The 22,333-nt window shown below is 33.9% G+C and overlaps 2 protein-coding genes and 1 pseudogene across 5 annotated transcripts; all 3 read right to left on the minus strand.

Moving 5' to 3' along the window:
* Window positions 1–1,386: 1,386 nt before the first annotated feature.
* LOC113696521 (uncharacterized) lies at window positions 1,387–3,225 on the minus strand. Its single transcript, XM_027215923.2, has one exon. It carries the CDS (start codon window positions 3,028–3,030, stop codon window positions 1,387–1,389), a length of 1,644 nt encoding a protein of 547 aa, XP_027071724.2. The 5' UTR covers window positions 3,031–3,225.
* A 1,821-nt stretch (window positions 3,226–5,046) lies between these two features.
* On the minus strand, window positions 5,047–12,290 carry LOC113695940 (uncharacterized). Of its 4 annotated transcripts, none has more exons than XM_027215171.2 (2): window positions 9,975–12,290; window positions 5,047–6,719 (listed from the first exon to the last, which is right to left on the minus strand). In XM_027215171.2, the coding sequence occupies exon 1, from the start codon at window positions 12,180–12,182 to the stop codon at window positions 10,260–10,262; it is 1,923 nt and encodes a 640-aa protein (XP_027070972.1). In that variant the 5' UTR covers window positions 12,183–12,290; the 3' UTR covers window positions 5,047–6,719; window positions 9,975–10,259. The 4 variants fall into 4 exon arrangements, with proteins under 4 accessions (XP_027070972.1, XP_071911645.1, XP_071911644.1 ...); XM_072055544.1 differs by having other exon boundaries at window positions 5,047–5,518; window positions 6,566–12,290; XM_072055543.1 differs by having other exon boundaries at window positions 5,047–6,430; window positions 6,566–12,290.
* A 7,007-nt stretch (window positions 12,291–19,297) lies between these two features.
* LOC113696522 (uncharacterized) lies at window positions 19,298–22,237 on the minus strand (annotated as a pseudogene).
* Between the last annotated feature and the right edge of the window lie 96 nt (window positions 22,238–22,333).

The raw sequence follows: 22,333 nt of genomic DNA on the forward strand, positions 1-22,333 counted from the left end.
GAACGTTGAGCGACAAAAGCAGCCTCTTTGCATCCAATGGCTTTTGATTATGCTAACAACTAAGTAAGCTTCTTCTATATTCTCTCACAAAATTCAGAAAGGGAAAGAGAAGCATTTTTCGTCTATAATAGAATAGAAGATGCCGTAGGTAACAACTAAGTCAAACTTACTTCTATCTTCTCCACTCACAGATAACTACAGATGATAATTTCTAAATATTCCAGCATGCTTATCACCTCATTCTAGAGAAAGGGAGGGAGCAGAAAGCTCAGAAGTGTGCCTGCAATGTGTATCAGTAGCTCAGAAAAATTCCCGTGGGGAGAAACCCTCAAGTAAAGAAGATACAAGGGAATTGAAGTTTAATAGTTTAACCATAGCTGCTCTTCAACCAGAACAAGCGGATTGAGAGCTGCTATGCCACGGCTGTCCTTCAGTCTTTGGCTGGAGGGCATCCTTTGCCTTCCAAAAGGTGCATCAATAGTTCACGACTTGAAAATGGTGTGACAAAAACTCAGAAGTTAATGGTCCTAATACAAAACTGTTTAGACCTTAATTGTGCTCGTGCTTGCAAACTTAAGGCACCAAAACCCACCAAAAAACACTTTGTAACCTCTAAAATTTACAGAATGCAATTTCCAATTATCACAGGAGGTAAAAACTTCTGGGTGTTACTGCTAGTTACACTTTCTCTGATCTTTAATCCGTAAATTCAGGGACTTGTGAGCTAATTTCATGTCTAAGGGGAGGGCAGGGATGTATATGGGAAGAATTAGAACACACACTCAAACAAAGAAGACTCGAAAAAATGGCAGTCAAGTTTATTTGGAGAAAGTGAATTCTACAGTACAATGACTTTCATCCACAACTCCTGTTTTTTTTTGGTCACTTAATTGATTATTTTGCAACTGCCATGCGAACAATGTCTGTATAAGAACAATTAAGCTGCAATTTAGTAACCCGACATGACAATTACATGGACAAGCTATCATGTATCAAGTAAGCATACATAAGAGTGACTCAAACAGACAATGTGAACCATCGAGACAATTAGGCATAAAATTTTGAGAAAGTGATGAGAGAGGCGTGGTCACAGAGTACAAACCATGAAATGCATTGAAAACGGGCAAGCAGACACTTTTTCGTCTGATAGTCATGAGAGAGCTTCTAACACATTGTCGCTTGCCACCATGCAAGCATTTAATCTTCAAATCTCTAGAATATGCTCAAAGATTGCTCCTCCAAGGACTGTTGATAAACTTTTTGAGACCAAAAGGACAGATACTGACAACAATATCAACTGCGAATCTACATCATGTACCTTTGGATGACTAAATGCTAGGAGCCAAAAAAAGCAGCAGAATATCCAAAGGTCCCAAATGAAGCCAATTAAGAATAAGATCCACCTTCACCATTATTTAGACTTCCATTACCCATTTTTTGAGCAAACTTCTCAATTATCTTAAAAATAGAGGGATCATTTCCACTATCTCTGTATGAATCTAGTAAAAGTGAAAAAGTAGACAAATGCAGCGAGAATCCTCTCCTATCCATTTCATCAAAATAAACCACTGCATCATTAAATTCGCCAGCCTTAAGAAGTCCTTGAACTATAATATTAAATGTAATTAGATTTGGAGTGCAGCCATTTTCTTCCATTTTCTTAATAAACTCTTTGGCTTCCTCTAGGAAACCTTCTGAAAAGAGGCCATTTATCATCGTGTTATATGTTGAAACATTAGGATCCAATCCTTTAGAAGAGAGACTATAGAAAAGATGCCGGGCGCTGTCAAGCTTCCCACATTTGCATAATCCATCAAGGATGATGTTGTACATTGTTATATGACAATCTACTCCATCAACTTCCATCTTGTGCAAAAATTGAAGTGCTTCCTCAACATGTGAATTCTTGCATAAACCATTTAACAACACAGAGTAAGTGTAAAAATCAGGCTTTATGCCAGCAGCTCGCATCTCATTGAAAACTTCGATTGCTGTAAGATACCTCCGCACACTAAATAAACCCTGCAGGACAGTGTTATAAGTTGCAACATTCGGTGTTAACCCTTTATGTCGGATCTCTCGGAAGAGACTCATGGCTGCTTCCACTTTCATTTTCTTCATATAGCCGTGGATCAATATATTATGGCTTTGAACATCAGGACTAAGGCCGTTAACAGCCATTTTATCAAAAACTATCTTTGCTTCGTCCATTCGGCCTTGTAAACAGTACTCATCCATCAATGCTCTATACGTAGCATTATCAGGCTTCTGATTTTGCTCAATCATGATTTTCAGTACCTCCTCTGCACCTTCTAACTGTCCTTCCTTACATAGTGCATCAATCAGAATATTGAAAGTAATAACACTTGGAACAATATTATAAGCCTTCATCTCAGTCAAGAGCTTTTCAACGTCCTTCCATTTACTTAAATTGCACAGATCCCGGACCAAACAATTGTAAGTGATGACATCGGGGGCAATTCCTTTCTCAATCATCTCAGGTAGAAGGGAGAGAGCTTGATCCATCATTTTATCCTTGCACAACCCGTCGATAATAGTGTTGTAAGCAGCTGTATGAGGCCTGCACCTTCCTCCTTTTTCCATGAATCTAAGGACTTGAATGGCCATGCTAGTGTTCCCAGCCTTAGAAAGCCCATCTATGACGGTCCCATACGTAATTTCACTCGGTATGCATAGCTTTTCATATATTATTTTCTTGAACAATCCTTGTGCCTCATGAATTTTGTGTTCCCAAAAGAGTCCTTTGAGCAGAGTATTAAAGGTGGCCGTATCGGGCAAAACACCTCGCTTGAAGAAGCTACCAAATATAGAAAACCCAAAATTCACTTTACCCAAGAAGCAGTAACAGTTAATCACAATATTAAGCGTGTATTCATCAAGTGGTATGCATCCTAACTCAGCCATATCTCTGTAAAGAGAAAGAACCACCAAATATTGCTTCATCTTAACAATACGACCCAGCAGTCTATTGAAATGAACAACACTAGGCACAGGTCTCATCCGGACCATCTGCTTGTAAAAGCCTAGAGCTTCATCAAGATTGCTGATTCTGTCAATATCACTCCTTAATCCCGGAGACCCATAATGAACAATGTTGTTAGGCTTAGCCTGATGATGATTACTACTTTTAATACTGAGGGTGCTCACCTCGGCGACCCTCGCTCGGTCGAGGTGATCTGTGAATCCACTTCATTCCTCACACGAGTGAAGTCTTGTCCTGAGTATGATCCCTGATCTCGGACAGGCCTCTGGTCTACTGCCCAGATGACCTCTATATTTCATACCTCCGCCTCGGCTGCATGCTGATGATGTCAGCCCATCTGACATCATCCAGGACCAGTGCTTTATCTGAAAAGCACTGTCGCACTTAATGGCTACTGCATAAGACTCCTCATCACCCTGTCTAGGCGGCTACAGTGTCAGAGTCAGATCGCCTGACAGAGAGCAGAGCCGTAATGGCAGGACATGGGTCCCACCAGCATAAGACCTCCGTCCTACCATCCACTCCCACTCTATAAATACCCCTCATATACCCCTAACAAGTAAGCATACTGTTCATTTGACAATACCATCGCTTTTCTCTCATTCTCATATTAACTTGATCGTCGGATAGATCTCAGGGGAGAAGCCCCGCCATTCACGGACAAGAAGATTCACCTCACTTCACCTTAGAAGAGACTGATTCCGGTCGGTTCGAATACCCACCAAAAATCACCTCTTCAAAAACCAATAGTGAGGGCTGCAGAGTGAAAAGCAGATTGGATGGGAGAAAGAAATGAAAGAGTAGTAAAAGCGGCAGTAGTAGCAGTACCTGAGAAGGCCCTTTTTCTCATCTTCTTGATGGTATTGCCTTCGGAGCTGAGGAGCCAAAGACGATGGTCCTCTTTTGTCTTTTGCTGAAGGTTGTCGTCTCGTCTCCTCTCAGGTTTTGTGATTAACTTTTTCTCATATTCTTTTCTGGTTTTTCATTTTGTAGTTTTGGTTTCTTTTTAGCATTTTTGGTTTATTACTCTGAGATTGATATTTTTGGCTTTTTTTATGAAAATAAACTCAATAATTTAAGAAAACTATATAGAGACACATGAGCATAAACTTATCACAGATTGAATTAGTATTAAAACATGAAATATTTTATAATAATAAGGCCAAGTTATTGGGGACACGTGTAATGTCTTTTTTTTTTATCGAAATCTGTGAATGGATCCGTGGCACTGAAAATAAAAAATCCTTATTTTGATCACCAATTTGCTCGAAAAATGTTATTTATACTCCCATTTTCTTATTGATACTTTCACTATTATTTTAATCATATAATTTTTATTTATTAAATTATATAATAAAATAAATGGTGAAAATGCAAAGAACAAAAAATAGAGTGTAAATTCCATTTTAGACCAAAATCAAATAAAATCCCTCCCACATCAAAAGGTTATCCTCTTTTGTCATTTTTAATTCTACATTAATTACAAAATTATTACGACATAAGCACTTTTCTTGAAAAACACTTGTTAGCATATACGGAGCAAAAAAACACATGTTGACAGATACGATGAATGGTCAATTAGAAAAAAAAAATCCAAATATCTATTAGTTATGACATTTAATAATTTATATGATATCAACATTAGTTTATAACATGCACACATGTATCCTATTAATCAATTCACTAAATTCAATGAGTGTGTTTGGATGGAAAATTATTTGAGATATTTATTTAAAATAATTATTGTAATACTATTTGTGATGTGATACATGTGAGATAAAAAAAATGATTGAAAAAATAAAAAAAAATGTTTAACTGATGCAAGCAAATTATTTATTTTCGAATCATTCGCATCCAATTGTTTAGAATGTATCCTTTGTGATGATACTTGATTTTATTATTATTATTATCATTTCCTTTAAATACCATAACATGATAACATCTGATAAAAGTCACTTATAATACTCATTTATTTGCCAAGCGCTAGCACTTTCATTAGAGTATCAGCCAAAAAATTTTTAAAAAGAAAAGAAAGAAAGAGCTACATCTCCACGAGCAGGCAGCCCAGGCAATCAATCAGCTTCACAACCACAGAAAAAGGCCCGAGCATATCAGAAAATGTTCTCGGGTCCAGTTGAAAACTAGTACTAGCTCAACAAACTCCTTCCTGTCCTATAATTTGTCTATGCAAAATGAGATGCAAGATGGCCAACAAACCAATTGAACAAGAAAACTTTTAGGATAATATACAAGCAAATCTCAGCAGACAAACTTTGATATAGTAAGAAGAAAAAAATGACATCCAGCCACCAAATATCTAATTTCCATTTCATGGCCAGTCCAGATCTGTTGTGGTAGCTCACATTCTCCAGCATCAAAGTTAACCAATTATCCAACCCTCTCTAAAGTAAATCATGTCGAAATCATGCCATGCTCATTAGTAAAAGCTTCAAGCATTCATCCTTCTGAGTTCAACTCCGATCTCTGCATTGGCAATACTTCCTCCCTTGGTGCCTGTAATTAAGAGAAGTTTGAGCAACCATAAGCAGAATACAAAACTGGAAAAGGTATTCAAAGAACCAAAGCAGAATAAAAGAAGGAAAAGAATCCTTATAACTAGTACTACTAACAATAGAAGCTTTGGCTTGGGCCTGCGATTAATAAACAGATTTTATTTGTCCTCTACTTGCAGTTAAACGATCAACCCTATTAAATATCTCAGCTCAGTCATCCAACATACATAAATAAATGAATCGCTATGATGGGTGCAATCCAGAACTTTAAGCAGCTGGATACCTAAAAGGCCTCTTAACAAGACACACAGAGTGTCAAAGAGCAAAATAAAATATTATTCCCTACATGCTACTATCAATTTGCTGATCAGCATCAAACTTAAGCAGTCGCTAAAGCAACAGTAGGCAAAGAGCAGATATTGGGTCAATACAGACAATGGTACTACAGAACGTTCTAACACTGCAGTAAACTTTGCATTTGGATCATCGTCCATATCTAATCAGTGAATGTTTCGTTGTCCAAATTGCCCAACTGCCAGTTCCAGTATGTTTGCTTCCATAATATCAGTATGTTCTGAAAACAACAATGAGTATTCGAAAGTAAAAGGACAACTGCCAACGAAAGGACACATGTCAAGTCATTAGCACAACATAGCAATTTTATGAAGCTTAGATAAGTTAAAATGCGAGCACGCTTATGCTAAATACAAGTCATTAGCACTCAGGCAAAGAATACTCAAAAAAGTGGCTCTCCAGTTTAGTGAAAGAAAGTGAATTCCACAGTATGATGACTTTCATCTGCAACTCCAGCTTACGTGTCACTTAATTTGATTATTTTCCAACTGCCATGTGAACAATGTCTGTATATGAAGATAAATTAAGCTGCAATTCAACAACCCCACATGCCAATTACCTGGACAAGCAATCATATATAAAGTAAGCATATATAAAGTGATTCAAACGGCCAATGTAAACCTTCGAGAAAGTTGAAAATTAGGAATAAAACTTTGAGAAACTGAGGAGAGAGGAATGATTAAAGTGTACAAACCATGAAATGCATTGAAAATGGGCAGGCAGACACTCTTTCATCTGATAGTCAAGAGAGAGCTTCTAACACATTGTCGCTTACCACCATGCAAGTATTTAATCTTCAAATCTCTAGAATATGCTCAAAGATTGGTCCTCCAAGGACTGTTGATAAACTTTTGGAAACCAAAAGGACAGATACGGACAACAATGTCAGCCGCGAATCTACATAATGTACCTTTGGATGATTAAATGCAAGGAGCCAAAAAAAGCAGCAGAATATCCAAAGGTCCCAAATGAAGCCAATTAAGGATAAGATCCCCCTTCTCCATTATTTAGACTTCCATTACACATCTTTGGAGCAAACTTCTCAATTATCTTAAAAATAGAGGGATCATTTCCACTATCTCTGTATGAATCTAGTAAAAATGAAAAAGTAGACAAATGCAATATCTTCTAAAACTTTTTTTTAAAAAAGTGCTAATATCTTCTACCTTGTTCTTATTCTTATCAAGTACATTACTCAATAAAAAACATATAGTATCATGGTACACTGCAAGTATTTTAAGCGTGAAAAAGCATATCCACATCTTTTTAATACAGCTAATAAATATAATCATCAAATTTTGGTGATATTTCATTTGTTATCTTGTTTTGAAATAGCACTTAAACAAAAAGGAAAAACAATAACTTTGAAAAAAAATTGCCCAACCAAAATAAAAGGGTTTTGCATACCAAATTGATTAATCCACTTAAAGACTCATTTGCTTTTTATTCTTTGGGACCAAAGCTATTAGTATTGATACTTATAATTCTAACAAGGTATTAAGACAAAACAAGGATTTCACGGTGTGATTAACCCTAAAAGCAATTTCTAACACCCAAGTCATTAAAACTATTAAACTCCTCACCTGTAACTATAATTGTATTGGGAGATAACCTTTACTTTCCAACTCTCCAAGACTTAGATTGCATGGTGATGCACATGCACTGATAGTGTCTGATGACACTATTCTTTTCAATGACAGAAAGTGGAAAAAGGGAAATTCAAGTCAGAATTAAGGGCTACTACTATTGTATAAAGAAAGATAACAGATAATTAATGTCATCAAAGTATACCTACTACTATTGTATAGTGCTAGAACGAGTACAAGCATTACAAAGAGAAGGGAAAGAAAAAAGCTACTACATCACAGATTCAGTGGTGTTTCAAAAATATCAAGCATGTTCAACTAGATTTTGCTTTACTCGAATCCTATGTGCTTTCATTCTTTGACGTGCCTGTTCTGATATTTCTGTTTGTCCCATTCTGGAATTAATGTATCCCTGTAATGAAATAGCATTCATCAGGTTCCATCTTCTTTTTCCATAGGCAACAAAGTCATTCCATTTCTTACCGAATGTAAGGCTCTTCATTCCCTTTCCTACCAAATGTAAACAGAACTCAACAGGCATCAGGCTGTCAAACTTTCACTCAGAACACATGAACAAACCTAAAAGAAACAGATACCAAGAAAAGAGTGGTAGCAGAAAGACACAGGCACAGAAGAATGCTCTGAAAGTTTGGATGCGCAGACCACACTTCTGCATTTTTTTTGGGGACAAATTTCATGGCCAATCCAGATCTGTGATGATAGCATATTTCAGCGCCAACTTTAATTAATTAATTCACCACTCACTAAGGTTACAAAAATTACACTCTGTTAGAACAAGCCTAACTGATAATAGTACAAATTTCTGCTTAGGCCTGTGATTAAGAGACATTTACACTGCCCTCTTATTGAAGTTAGAATGTTCACCATGTTTAAATATTACCAGTCAAATATACTACATTGAGTATCTGAATCTCTATCAAGTAAAAACTCTTAAAAAGGACAGAGAAGAGCATCTAAAGAGCAAAATCCAATAAAAAAAGGAGCAAAAAAAAGAGTGAAATATCCAGAGATCCTAAATGGAGCCAATTAAGTATAAGATCCCCCTCCTCCAACATTTAGACTGTTATTGCACATTTTTGAAGCAAACTTCTCAACTATCTTAAAAAGGGATGGATCATTTCCACTATCTCTGAACAAAGCTAGTAAAAAGGCAAAAGTAGATACTTGCAGTGAGAATCCTCTCTTATCCATTTCTTCAAAATAAACCACTGCATCATCAAATTCGCTAGCCTTAATAAGTCCTTGGACAATAATATTTAAGATAAACAATGCAATTACTATATGGTATAGGCGATAAACTCAACATCTTCATGCTGCTCCATTGAGCAGGTCCAATATATTAGAGAAGCGTTTTTGGTATAATAAAAGAATAGAAGATGATGTAGGCCAGAACGTTGAGCGACAAAAGCAGCCTCTTTGCATCCAATGGCTTTTGATTATGCTAACAACTAAGTAAGCTTCTTCTATATTCTCTCACAAAATTCGGAAAGGGAAAGAGAAGCATTTTTCGTCTATAATAGAATAGAAGATGCCGTAGGTAACAACTAAGTCAAACTTACTTCTATCTTCTCCACTCACAGATAACTACAGATGATAATTTCTAAATATTCCAGCATGCTTATCACCTCATTCTAGAGAAAGGGAGAAGAAAGCTAAGAAGTGTGCCTGCAATGCGTATCAGTAGCTCAGAAAAATTCCCGTGGGGAGAAACCCTCAGGTAAAGAAGATACAAGGGAATTGAAGTTTAATAGTTTAACCATAGCTGCTCTTCAACCAGAACAAGCGGATTGAGAACTGCTATGCCACGGCTGCCCTTCAGTCTTTGGCTGGAGGGCGTCCTTTGCCTTCCAAAAGGTGCATCAATAGTTCACGACTTGAAAATGGTTAATAAATGTGTGACAAAAACTCAGAAGTTAATGGCCCTAATACAAAACCGTTTGGACCTTAATTGTGCTCGTGCTTGCAAACTTAAGGCACCAAAATCAACCAAAAAACACTTTGTAACCTCTAAAATTTACAGAATGCAATTTCCAATTATCACAGGAGGTAAAAACTTCTGGGTGTTACTGCTAGTTACACTTTCTCTGATCTTTAATCCGTAAATTCAGGGACTTGTGAGCTAATTTCATGTCTAAGGGGAGGGCAGGGATGTATATGGGAAGAATTAGAACATGCACTCAAACAAAGAAGACATGAAAAAATGGCAGTCAAGTTTAATTGGAGAATGTGAATTCTACAGTACAATGACTTTCATCCACAACTCCTGTTTTTTTCTGGTCACTTAATTGATTATTTTGCAACTGCCATGCGAACAATGTCTGTATAAGAACAATTAAGCTGCAATTTAGTAACCCGACATGACAATTACATGGACAAGCTATCATGTATCAAGTAAGCATACATAGAGTGACTAAAACAGACAATGTGAACCATCGAGACAATTAGGCATAAAATTTTGAGAAAGTGATGAGAGAGGAATGATTAAAGTGTACAAACCATGAAATGCATTGAAAACGGGCAAGCAGACACTCTTTTCATCTGATAGTCATGAGAGAGCTTCTAACACATTGTCGCTTACCACCATGCAAGCATTAAATCTTCAAATCTCTAGAATACGCTCAAAGATTGCTCCACCAAGGACTGTTGATAAACTTTTTGAAACCAAAAGGACAGATACTGACAACAATGTCAGCTGCGAATCTACATCATGTACCTTTGGATGATTAAATGCAAGGAGCCAAAAAAAGCAGCAGACTATTCAAAGGTCCCAAATGAAGCCAATTAAGGATAAGATCCCCCTTCACCATTATTTAGACTTCCATTACCCATTTTTTGAGCAAACTTCTCAATTATCTTAAAAATAGAGGGATCATTTCCACTATCTCTGTATGAATCTAGTAAAAGTGAAAAAGTAGACAAATGCAGCGAGAATCCTCTCCTATCCATTTCATCAAAATAAACCACTGCATCATTAAATTCGCCAGCCTTAAGAAGTCCTTGAACTATAATATTAAATGTAATTAGATTTGGAGTGCAGCCATTTTCTTCCATTTTCTTAATAAACTCTTTGGCTTCCTCTAGGAAACCTTCTGAAAAGAGGCCATTTATCATCGTGTTATATGTTGAAACATTAGGATCCAATCCTTTAGAAGAGAGACTATAGAAAAGATGCCGGGCGCTGTCAAGCTTCCCACATTTGCATAATCCATCAAGGATGATGTTGTACATTGTTATATGACAATCTACTCCATCAACTTCCATCTTGTGCAAAAATTGAAGTGCTTCCTCAACATGTGAATTCTTGCATAAACCATTTAACAACACAGAGTAAGTGTAAAAATCAGGCTTTATGCCAGCAGCTCGCATCTCATTGAAAACTTCAATTGCTGTAAGATACCTCCGCACACTAAATAAACCCTGCAGGACAGTGGTATAGGTAACAACATTCGGTGTTAACCCTTTATGTCGGATCTCTTGGAAGAGACTCATGGCTGCTTCCACTTTCATTTTCTTCATATAACCATTGATCAATATACTATGGCTTTGAACATCAGGATTAAGGCCGCTAGCAGCCATTTTATCAAAAACTATCTTTGCTTCATCCATTCGGCCTTGTAAACAGTACCCATCCATCAATGCGCTATATGTAGCATTATCAGGCTTCTGATTTTGCTCAATCATGATTTTCAGTACCTCCTCTGCACCTTCTAACTGTCCTTCCTTACATAGTGCATCAATAAGAATACTAAAAGTGATAACATTTGGAACAATATTATAAGCCTTCATCTCAGTCAAGAGCTTTTCAACGTCCTTCCATTTAGTTAAATTGCACAGGCCCCGGACCAAACAATTGTAAGTGATGACATCGGGGGCAATTCCTTTCTCAATCATCTCGTGTAACAGGGAGAGAGCTTGATCCATCATTTTATCCTTGCACAACCCGTCGATAATAGTGTTGTAAGCAGCTGTATCAGGCCTGCACCTTCCTCCTTTTTTCATGAATCTAAGGACTTGAATGGCCATGCTAGTGTTCCCAGCCTTAGACAGCCCATCTATGACGGTCCCATACGTAATTTCATTAGGCATGCATAGCTTTTCATATATTATTTTCTTGAACAATCCTTGTGCCTCATGAATTTTGTGTTCCCAAAAGAGTCCTTTGAGCAGAGTATTAAAGATGGCCGTATCGGGCACAATACCTCGCTTGAAGAAGCCAGCCAGTATAGAAAACCCAAAATTCACTTTACCCAAGAAGCAATAACAGTTAATCACAATATTAAGCGTGTATTCATCAAGCGGAATGCATCCTAACTCAGCCATATCTCTGTAAAGAGAAAGAACCACCAAATATTGCTTCATCTTAACAATACGACCCAGCAGTCTATTGAAATGAGCAACACTAGGCAGAGGTCTCATCCGAGCCATGTGCTTGTAAAAGCCCAGAGCTTCATCAAGATTGCTGATACTATCGATATTTCTCCTCAATCCCCAAGACCCGGAAAGAACACTACTGTCAGATTTAGGGTGATGATTACTAATTGTACTACCAGTACTATAGGCATGAGAAACAGCAGAACTAGAAGCCGATTGTGGGTTTTGAATAAGGGTGGAGTTTCTTGGAGAAAGAAATGAAAGAGTACCTCCTGCCCCTGATTTGTGGCGGAGATGAGCATCACAGATGACTGAGAAAGGCCTTTTCTTCATCTTCTTGCTGGTCTTCCCGTACGAGTTCAGCTACAAAGATTCTATCGTTTGTGACGAGACTTACTATCATAGGTAGCATATTGACAATATTACCTTTCTAAAAATCCAATAGCAATTAACAAAACTATATGACTTTTTTTTTAATCCTGTAGCAATAGAATGTAGGGAACTTTTGACGTTGCAATTACCCAGCAAATTAGGAGCACATCAAATGGGCATTAGAAGCAAATGTGGCTTATTTGGATTTTTTTTCGCTTTTGAAATCCTGATGATTGTTGCCTTCTTGCTGTAATCAATAATATTAATTCTTTATATTAAATGAGTTGGTGAATTATAAGAGTGCCTTTTAATATTAGAACTTGTTATAATTTGCTACAATATCTTTTATTAATTTCCACTTTAAGTTGCTCATTTTACCATTGAACTTGTGTTTCTTATTTTGTCTTGATAATTTTAGATATGAAGTATTAATCATCGCAAAATTGTAAAATTACTTATCTGCTGCAACTTCTCTTTGTTGCACTTACTTCTCTTCCAATTTGCCTTTTGCCTGTTAGGTTTATTTTAGTCTCAATTGCTGCTCTACTATTTATATAAAGAATAACGAAAGGGTACAAATCAAAGTAAATTATTATCCCTCCTCGTCTATGAATTTTTTATTAAGAGGTGAGAATGTTATAAAAAATGTCAATCAAAGGGAGGTAAGAGAGATTTTTGAAATTATAAGGATATTAAATGATATTAAAGCAATCCTTAGAAGAGATTTGTGAAATTACCCCAATAATCAATAAGTGAAGCAAAAGAAGCATATGCATAGTGCCTCGTTATGTTTAGTAAGAGAAAATCATTCGAAACGTTTCTCATATATTTGTAAAATAACTTTTTTATCTCTCACTTTTAAAAATATACTTTTACGTCCCTTACAAATTTACGTTAATCAAATTTGATCCCAACCTAGGGGCCTGTTTGGAACCTGAGTTTTTTGGGAGTTTGTCTAAAACTTTACTGTAGTGCACTGTAGAAGTTTTTGAAAAAATTTTGTAAAAGTTTTTGTAAGGTGAAAAACTTTTTTGTAGAAGTTTTTCAAATGTTACTGTAGACATTTTTTGGATTATTTTTAGAGGTATTTTTAAAACATATTTTTGAGTAGTTTATAATTTATAATTTTTATATTTTTATATTTTTAAACATTTATGCATTTATAATACATTTATAAATATTTAGAAATAAATATATTTATATATTTATATAAAAATATATAAATGTATTATATTATATATAATACGTAATATACATATATTTATAAATGTATAAATGTATAATTAGTATAAATGTATAAATTATAAATGAATATTATATAAATGTATAAATTATAATTTATAAATGTATATGATGATTATGTATAAATGTATTAATATAATTAATAGAAATGTATAAATGAATTAATATTATGTATAAATGTATAATTAATATTGTTTATAATTTATAATTTTTATTGTTTAAATATTTATATGCATTTATAATACATTTATAAATAAATATATTTATATATTTATATAAAAATATATAAATGTATTATATTATATATAATACATAATATACATATATTTATAAATGTATAATTAATTTAAATGTATATATTATAAATGAATATTATATAAATGTATAATTTATAATTTATAAATATATATGATGATTATGTATAACTGTATTAATATAATTAATATAAATGTATAAATATATTAATATTATGTATAAATGTATAATTAATATTGTTCAAATATTTATATATATTTATGCATTTATAATACATTTATAAATAAATATATTTATATAGGTATATATAAATATATAAATGTATTATATTATATATAATACATAATATAAATATATTTACAATTGTAATAATTGTATATTATTATAAATGAATATTATATAAATATATAAATTAATATATTATAAATTTATAAATATATAATATTATGTATAAATGTATTAATATAATTAATATAAATATATAAATGTATTAGTATTATGTATAAATGTATAATTAATATTGTGTGTTAATATTATGTATAAATGTATTATATTATACATAATACATAATATAATTGTATATAAATATACATAAATATATATACATAAATGTGTAATATATATAATATGTATTATATATATTAAATATATAATATATAATATATAATATTTATATAAATGTATAATTACATATTTATATTAATATTAATTTATATGGTATATAATATTTATATAAATATATAAAAATATATTTTAAATAAAATAAAATATTTATAATATGTTTAAATAAATATATAAATATATAATATTATAAATATATAATATATATAATAAATTTTTGAGGGTGAGGGACTCAAAAATTCAAAATTTTTTTTTGAGATTACCGGCGGCGCCGGGAGAGGTGGTGGAGGCGGTGTCTGGTGTGGTGGGTTGAGTGAGGGAGGAAGAAAAGTTTTTGAGAAATTTTTTGTGTATAGATTTTTGAAGTGTGTAGGTAAAAAACTTTGAAAAGTTTTTTGGGGTTCCTGTAGCAAAAGTTGTTAAAAAACTAGTAGCTAAAAAACTTGGTAAAAAACTAGGGTGCCAAACAGGGCCTAGGTTTTCGACTAATTTTTTGTCGGAATCCACCATATGCCTTACAAGTGATCATTTTTTAAGGGCAAAATTGTCAAATCAAATTTTAAATAATTCGATTTATTATCCTTCATATTACATAAAATGAATTTTTTCATCCCTGACATTTTACAAAAATGAACTGTTTTGTTTCTCATGTTTCATAAAATAAATTTTTTCATCCCCCACATTTCTCATTGATCATGTGTACAATAGTTTTTTTTTAAATCCATGTATATATCTATTTGATTTCACCTAAACAGTAAGAATAATATGTAATATATCTTTATTTAATTTCACATAAACTGTCTAATCTTAGTTGTACACATTCTATTCAATAGATATATATATATATATATATAGGGGTTTAAAACTAATAATTTTGTTTTAAACCCATGTATATATCTATGTGATCTCACCACGTGAACTTATTTAATATTTGTGGTCTTTTTCTTTTGATAATAATTTATTTATTGAGTTGTATAATAAGGCTATCTAATTAATCGGTCATAACTCAAATTCTATAGTCGTGTTAATAAATTACAATTTAAATCTGAAGTTTTCACTCGTCACTTTTAAGATCAACAATTAAATTACTTGTTATGATTCTCTTCAAATTTTAAAATACCTATTGCTTACTTTTTTTTGTCATACTTTTCCTTTGTTTAATTTTTCTGTCCAAATTTAATTCAATATAAACACTCAATAATATTTAAAATTAAATGTCTTCTTTGTTTTCAATTTTTAAGTAAAAAGAAATGAATATGAGTGAAAAACTAACAATTTTTTAAAATTTATATATATTTATATCTATTTGATTTCACCTAAGCAGTACAAAGTAGCATGTAATTTGTCTCTAATTTCGTTAGGTGAAATCAAATAGAGACATCTTAAATGCTATTCGTACTATTCAAGTGAAATCAAATAAATATATACATGGGTTTTAAAAAGAAACTATTCGCACACATGATCAATGAGGGATAACAAAAATCTATTTTGAAAAATGTGAATGATGAAAATAATTCATTTAGTAAAATATAAGGGACTAAAAAATTCATTTTATGAAATGTGAGAGACCATAAATCGAATTATGTAAAATTAGATTTGATAATTTCGCCTTTAAAAAATTATCACGGACAAGGCATGTGGCAGATTTCGATCAAAAACTAGTTTGAGAGAACCAAATTTGACTAATGTAAATTTGTAAGGGACGTAAAATTACACTTTTAAAAGTGAGGGACGAAAAAAATTATTTTACAAAATGTTAGAAAAGTTTTAAACAATTTTCCCTTTTAGTAATTTGCCTTTGATCGATACAACTAGCAATAAAAGTTTGTTACCGAAAACAGTAATAATAATAAAAGTTAGTGTTCAAATAGCAGTTTAGCCCTGAAATTTTGGAGAAATAACACTTTATTACCATGAATCTTGAAGATATGCAGTACCGCCCAAGAAGGCTGATCAAATGTTTAGAAAAGTTGTTGTACCCAAACTACTAGTACAATGACATTGTTGTGCTTAATTATTGTCAAAAATACTTATTTGGATTGCTATTTTTAGGAATTTTTAATGAAAAATATACATATGAGATAAAAATGTGATTGGAAAATATCTTCACGAAAAATGTAAAAATTTTTCTGCAAAAACTCACAATCCAAACAAATGTAAATTGCTATTTAGCATTATAAAAGGAGTCAATCACTCTAGTTCTAATGTACTTTAATAAACGTTATACTTAAACATAGAAAAAAAAAGGCTTTTTTTTAAATATAACCAATCATCTCGATGAATGACAAAAAATAATAATAATTTTAGTTTGGGCTAAATTTGCTAATTTTTGAAGGCAATTTTTATTAGTCAAATGAAAATAACATTCCAAGTAAAACCCTAGCACTCTAATTTTCTTTTATATTGCTAAAATTAACAAATACGCCCCTCATTTAGTGTCAATTACAAAACAATATGTCATTCTTGCTATCTCTAACTTCTCACCAGTTCTACTCCTTTCATATCCACCGATCACTTCAATCACTTCCGTTAGTGCAAATCTATACCCAATTTCCTAATCTTAGCAGCCAAAACTACCCCCTCCCCCCGAAACCCAAAAAAAAACTCCACAAAACAATATTCACTTTCGTCCTTGATTGATACGTTTGCCACTACTATTAAAATTTAGAAACTCCCTAGTGAAGGTGGTGCTTTTTTCTCTATATTTGCTGCAGAGTCAATGTGTGTACTTTTTCAAAAAAAAAAAAAAAATGTATGTAGGACTAAGTGCATTACATTCTATTGCAAAAGTTTAGTGCTTAATTAATTTGTCCAATTTTACTTTTGTTTAATTTCTTATATAATTGCAGTTCTGTCTTTAGGAGAGATTAATATAATTGTGGAACTTGGATGTGGTTCTTTTTAGGAGTTTATGGTGGATTATTTAAAGACAGATTAATAAACTTGTGGTACCTGAATTTGGTTCTTTTTAGGATGGTTTACCTGTAAAATAGTTGTCTTTGTTGAATTCATGGAATCCTCAATTTCATAACGCTATATCATGAATTTCGTCTTATATGAGGATCAAAGAATGTTTGAGCATTTTTAGGTGATAGTAAGGATTGTCCCAAACCTGGCTAGTTGCGAGGTTGATTAAGGGTGTAGTTGTCTAAACCATAAAGTGTGCAAGAAAGGAGAAAGAAATTGCTTGAAGGATAGTCTTATAAGCTTGAGGGCAAAATTTTCAATTCAAATAATATAAAAAGAAAGAGGGAGAGTCTAAAACTTTTTTTTTTTAAAAAAAAAAGTGCTAATATCATCTACCTTGTTCTTATTCTTATCGAGTACATTACTCAATAAAAAACATATCGTATCTTGGTACATTGCAAGTATTTTAAGCGTGATAAAGTATACCAACGTCTTTTTAATATAGCAAATAAATATAATCATCAATTTTTGGTGATATTTCATCTGTTATCTTGTTTTGAATAGACAATTCAATAAAAGTGCACTTAAAAAAAAGGAAAAATAATAAAACTTTGAAAAAAATTGCCCAACCAAAAAAAAGGGGGTTTTGCATACCAAATTGATTAATCCATTTAGAGACTCATTTGCTTTTTATTCTTTGGGACCAAAGATATTAGTATTGATACTTATAATTTTAACAAGGTATTAAGACAAAGCAAGAATTTCACAGTGTGATTAACCCTAAAAGTAATTTCAAACGCCCAAATTGTTAAAACTATTAAACTCCTTGCCTGTCACTGTAATTGTATTGGGAGATAACCTTTACTTTCCAACTCTCCAAGACTTAGATTGCATGGTGATGCACATGCACTGATGCTGTCAGATGACACTATTCTTTTCAATGACAGAAAGTGGAAAAAGGAAAATTCAACATGTTCCCTAAAATAAAGAAAGATACAGATAATTAATGTCATCAAAGTATACAGACTACGATTGTATAGTGCTAGCACGAGTACAAGCATTAGAAAGAGAAGGGAAAGTGAAAAGCTACTACATCACAGATTCATGGTGTTTCAAAAATATCAAGTGTGTTCAACTAGATTTTGCTTTGCTCTAATCCAGTGCTTTCATTCTTTGACGTGCCTGTTCTGATATTTCTGTTTATCCCATTCTTGAATTAATGTATCCCTGTAATGAAATAGCATTCATCAGGTTCCATCTTCTTTTTCCATAGGCAACAAAGTCATTCCATTTCTTACCAAATGTAAAGCTCTTCATTCCATTTCCTACCAAACGTAGACAGAACTCAACAGGCATCAGGCTGTCAAACTTTCACTCAGAACACATGAACAAACCTAAAAGAAACAGGCACCGAGAAAAGAGTGGTAGCAGAAAGACACGGGCACAGAAGAATGCTCTGAAAGTTTGGATGCGCAGACCACACTTCTGCATTTTTTTTTGGGGTCAAATTTCATGGCCAATCCAGATCTGTGATGATAGCATATTTCAGCGCCAACTTTAATTAATTAATTCACCACTCACTAAGGTTACAAAAATTGCACTCTTCCATCTGCATTCATACGTAGCAATACTGTCATCATTAGTGATAGAATCAAATATTTATCGTTTGAGTTCAATTTTAGCATACCTAAACTTGCTTCTGCAGTGCATGTGATTAAGAGACAAACTTCAATAGGAAAATAGGAAAAAGCAGAGACTGTTAAAACAAGTCGAACTGATAATAGTAGAAATTTCTGCTTGGGCCTGTGATTAAGAGACATTTACACTGCCCTCTTATTGAAGTTAGAATGTTCAACATGTCTAAATATTTCAAGTTGAATATACTACATTGACTATCTGAATCTATATCAAGTAAAAACTCAACAACTTTGTATGGCTGCATACCTAAGATGTCTTTAAAAAGGACGGAGAAGAGCATCTAAAGAGCAAAATCAAATAAAAAAGGAGCAAAAAAAAAGAGTGAAATATCCAGAGATCCTAAATGGACCCAATTAAGTATAAGATCCCCTTTCTCGAACATTTAGACTGTTATTGCCCATTTTTGGAGCAAACTTCTCAACTATCTTAAGAAGGGATGGATCGTTTCCACAATCTCTGAACGAATCTAGTAAAAAGGCAAAAGTAGACACTTGCAGTGAGAATCCTCGCTAAATCCATTTCTTCAAAATAAACCACTGCATCATCAAATTCACTAGCCTTGATAAGTCCTTGGACAATAATGTTTAACATAAACAATGCAATTACCATATGGTATGGGCGATAAACTCAACATCTTGATGCTGCTCCACTGAGCATGTCCAGTATATTAGAGAAGCGATTTTGGCATAATGAAAGAATAGAAGATGATGTAGGCCAGAACTTTGAGCGACAAAAGCAGCCCCCTCTGCATCCACTGGCTTCTGATTATGCTAACAACTAAGTAAGCTCTTCTATCTTCTCTCACAAAATTCAGAAAGGAAAAGAGAAGAATTTTTCGTCCATAATAGAATAGAAGATGCAGTAGGTAACAACTAAGTCAAACTTACTTCTATCTTCTCCACTCACAGATAACTACACATGACAAAATCTAAATATTCCAGCGTGCTTATCATCTCATTCTAGAGAAAGGGAGCAGAAAGCTCAGAAGTGTGCCTGCAATGTGCATGTAGCTCAGAAAAATTCCCGTGGGGAAAAGCCCTCAGGTAAAGAAGATACAAGGGAATTGAAGTTTAATAGTTTAACCATAGCTGCTCTTCAACCAGAACAAGCGGATTGAGAACTGCTATGCCACGGCTGCCCTTCAGTCTTTGGCTGGAGGGCATCCTTTGCCTTCCAAAGGCGTATCAGTAGTTCATGACTTGTAAATGGTTAATAAATGTGTGACAAAAACTCAGAGTTAATGGCCCTAATACAAAACTGATGTTATTTAGGACCTTAATTGTGCTCGTCACTTGCAAACTTTAGGCACCAAAAAACTTCTGGGTGTTAATGCTAGCTACACTTTCTCTGATCTTTAATCCGTAAATTCAGGGACTTGTGAGCTAATTTTGTGAGCTAATTTCATGTCTAAGGGGAGGGCAGGGATGTATATGGGAAGAATTAGAACACGCACTCAAACAAAGAAGACTCGAAAAAATTGGCAGTCAAGTTTAGTTGGAGAAAGTGAATTCTACAGTCCAATGACTTTCATTCACAACTCCTGCTTTTTTTGTCCCTTAATTTGATTATTTTGCAGCTGCCATGCGAACAATGTCTGTATAAGAAGATAAATTAAGCTGCAATTTAGTAACCCGACATGACAATTACATGGACAAGCTATCATGTATAAAGTAAGCATACATAAGACTGACTCAAACAGACAATGTGAGCCATCGAGACAATTAGGAATAAAAATTTGAGAAACTGAGGAGAGAGGAATGATTAAAGTGTACAAACCATGAATAGCATTGAAAACAGCCAGGTAGCCACTCTTTTCATCTGATAGTGATAAAAAAGCTTCAACACATCGTCGCTTATCACCCTGCAAGCATTAAATCATCAAATCTCTAGAATATGCTCAAAGATTGGTCCTCCAAGGACTGTTGATAAACTTTTTGAAAACTAAAGGACAGATAATGACAATATGATCAGCTGCGAATCTACATCATGTACCTTTGGATGATTACACATAGAAGCCAAAAAAGCAGCGGAATATGCAGAGGCCCCACATGGAGCCAATTATGGATAAGATGGCCCTTCTCCATCATTTAGACTTCTATTACCCATTTTTGGAGCAAACTTCTCAATTATCTTAAAAATAGAGGGATCGTTTTCACTATCTCTGTATGAATCCAGTAAAATGGAAAAAGTAGACAAATGCAGTGAGAATCCTCTCCTATCCATTTCATCAAAACATATCACTGCATCATTAAATTCACCAGCCCTCAGAAGTCCACCAACAATAATATTAAATGTAATTAGATCTGGTGTGCAACCATTTTCTTAATAAACACTTTGGCTTCCTGTAGTAATCCTTCTGAAAAGAGGCTATTTATCATCGTGTTATATGTGGTAACATTAGGATCCAATCCTTTAGAAGAGAGACTATAGAAAAGATGCCGGGCGCTGTCAAGCTTCCCACATTTGCACAATCCATCAAGGACGATGTTGTACATTGTTATCTGACAATCTACTCCATCAACTTCCTTTTTGTGCAAAAATTGAAGCGCTTCCTCAGCATGTGAATTCTTGCATAAACCATCCAACAATACAGTGTAAGTGTGAAAATTAGGTTTTAAGCCAGCAACTCGCATCTCGTCGAAAGCTTCGATTGCTGTAAGATACCTCCTGACACTAAATAAACCCTGCAGGACAGTGGTATAGGTAACAACATTCGGTGTTAACCCTTTATGTCGGATCCCTTGGAAGAGATTCATGGCCGGTTCCACTTTCATTTTCTTCATATAGCCATTTATCAATATATTATGGCTTTGAACATCAGGACTAAGGCCGCTAGAAGCCATTTTATCAAAAATTCTCCTTACCTCACCCATTTGACCCTGTAAACAATACCCATCCATCAATGCATTACAAGTGACTGTAGTAGGATTCTGATTTTGCTGAATCATGGCAGTTAAAACCTGCTATGCATCTGCTAACTGTCCTTCCTTACATAGTGCATCAATTAGAATATTAAAAGTAACAACATCAGGAACAATATTATAAGCCTTCATCTCAGTCAAGAGCTTTTCAACGTCCTTCCATTTACTTAAATTGCACAGACCCCGGACCAAACAACTGTAAGTGATGACATCAGGGGCAATTCCTTTCTCAATCATCTCGTGTAACAGGGAGAGAGCTTGATCCATCATTTTATCCTTGCACAACCCGTCGATAATAGTGCTGTAAGCAGCTGTATCAGGCCTGCACCTTCCTCCTTTTTCCATGAATCTAAGGACTTGAATGGCCATGCTAGTGTTTCCAGCCTTAGAAAGTCCATCTATCACAGTCCCATACGTAATTTTATCGGGTACGCATAGCTTTTCATATATTATTTTCTTGAAAAATCC

The sequence above is a fragment of the Coffea arabica genome, chromosome 6e, assembly GCF_036785885.1.
Source record: "Coffea arabica cultivar ET-39 chromosome 6e, Coffea Arabica ET-39 HiFi, whole genome shotgun sequence".
Classification (NCBI taxonomy): domain Eukaryota; kingdom Viridiplantae; phylum Streptophyta; class Magnoliopsida; order Gentianales; family Rubiaceae; genus Coffea; species Coffea arabica.

Bases quoted from the DNA above. Each gene is read 5' to 3' on its own strand.
- LOC113696521 (XM_027215923.2), bottom strand. From the start codon at position 3,030: ATGGTCCGGATGAGACCTGTGCCTAGTGTTGTTCATTTCAATAGACTG.
- LOC113695940 (XM_027215171.2), bottom strand. From the start codon at position 12,182: ATGAAGAAAAGGCCTTTCTCAGTCATCTGTGATGCTCATCTCCGCCAC.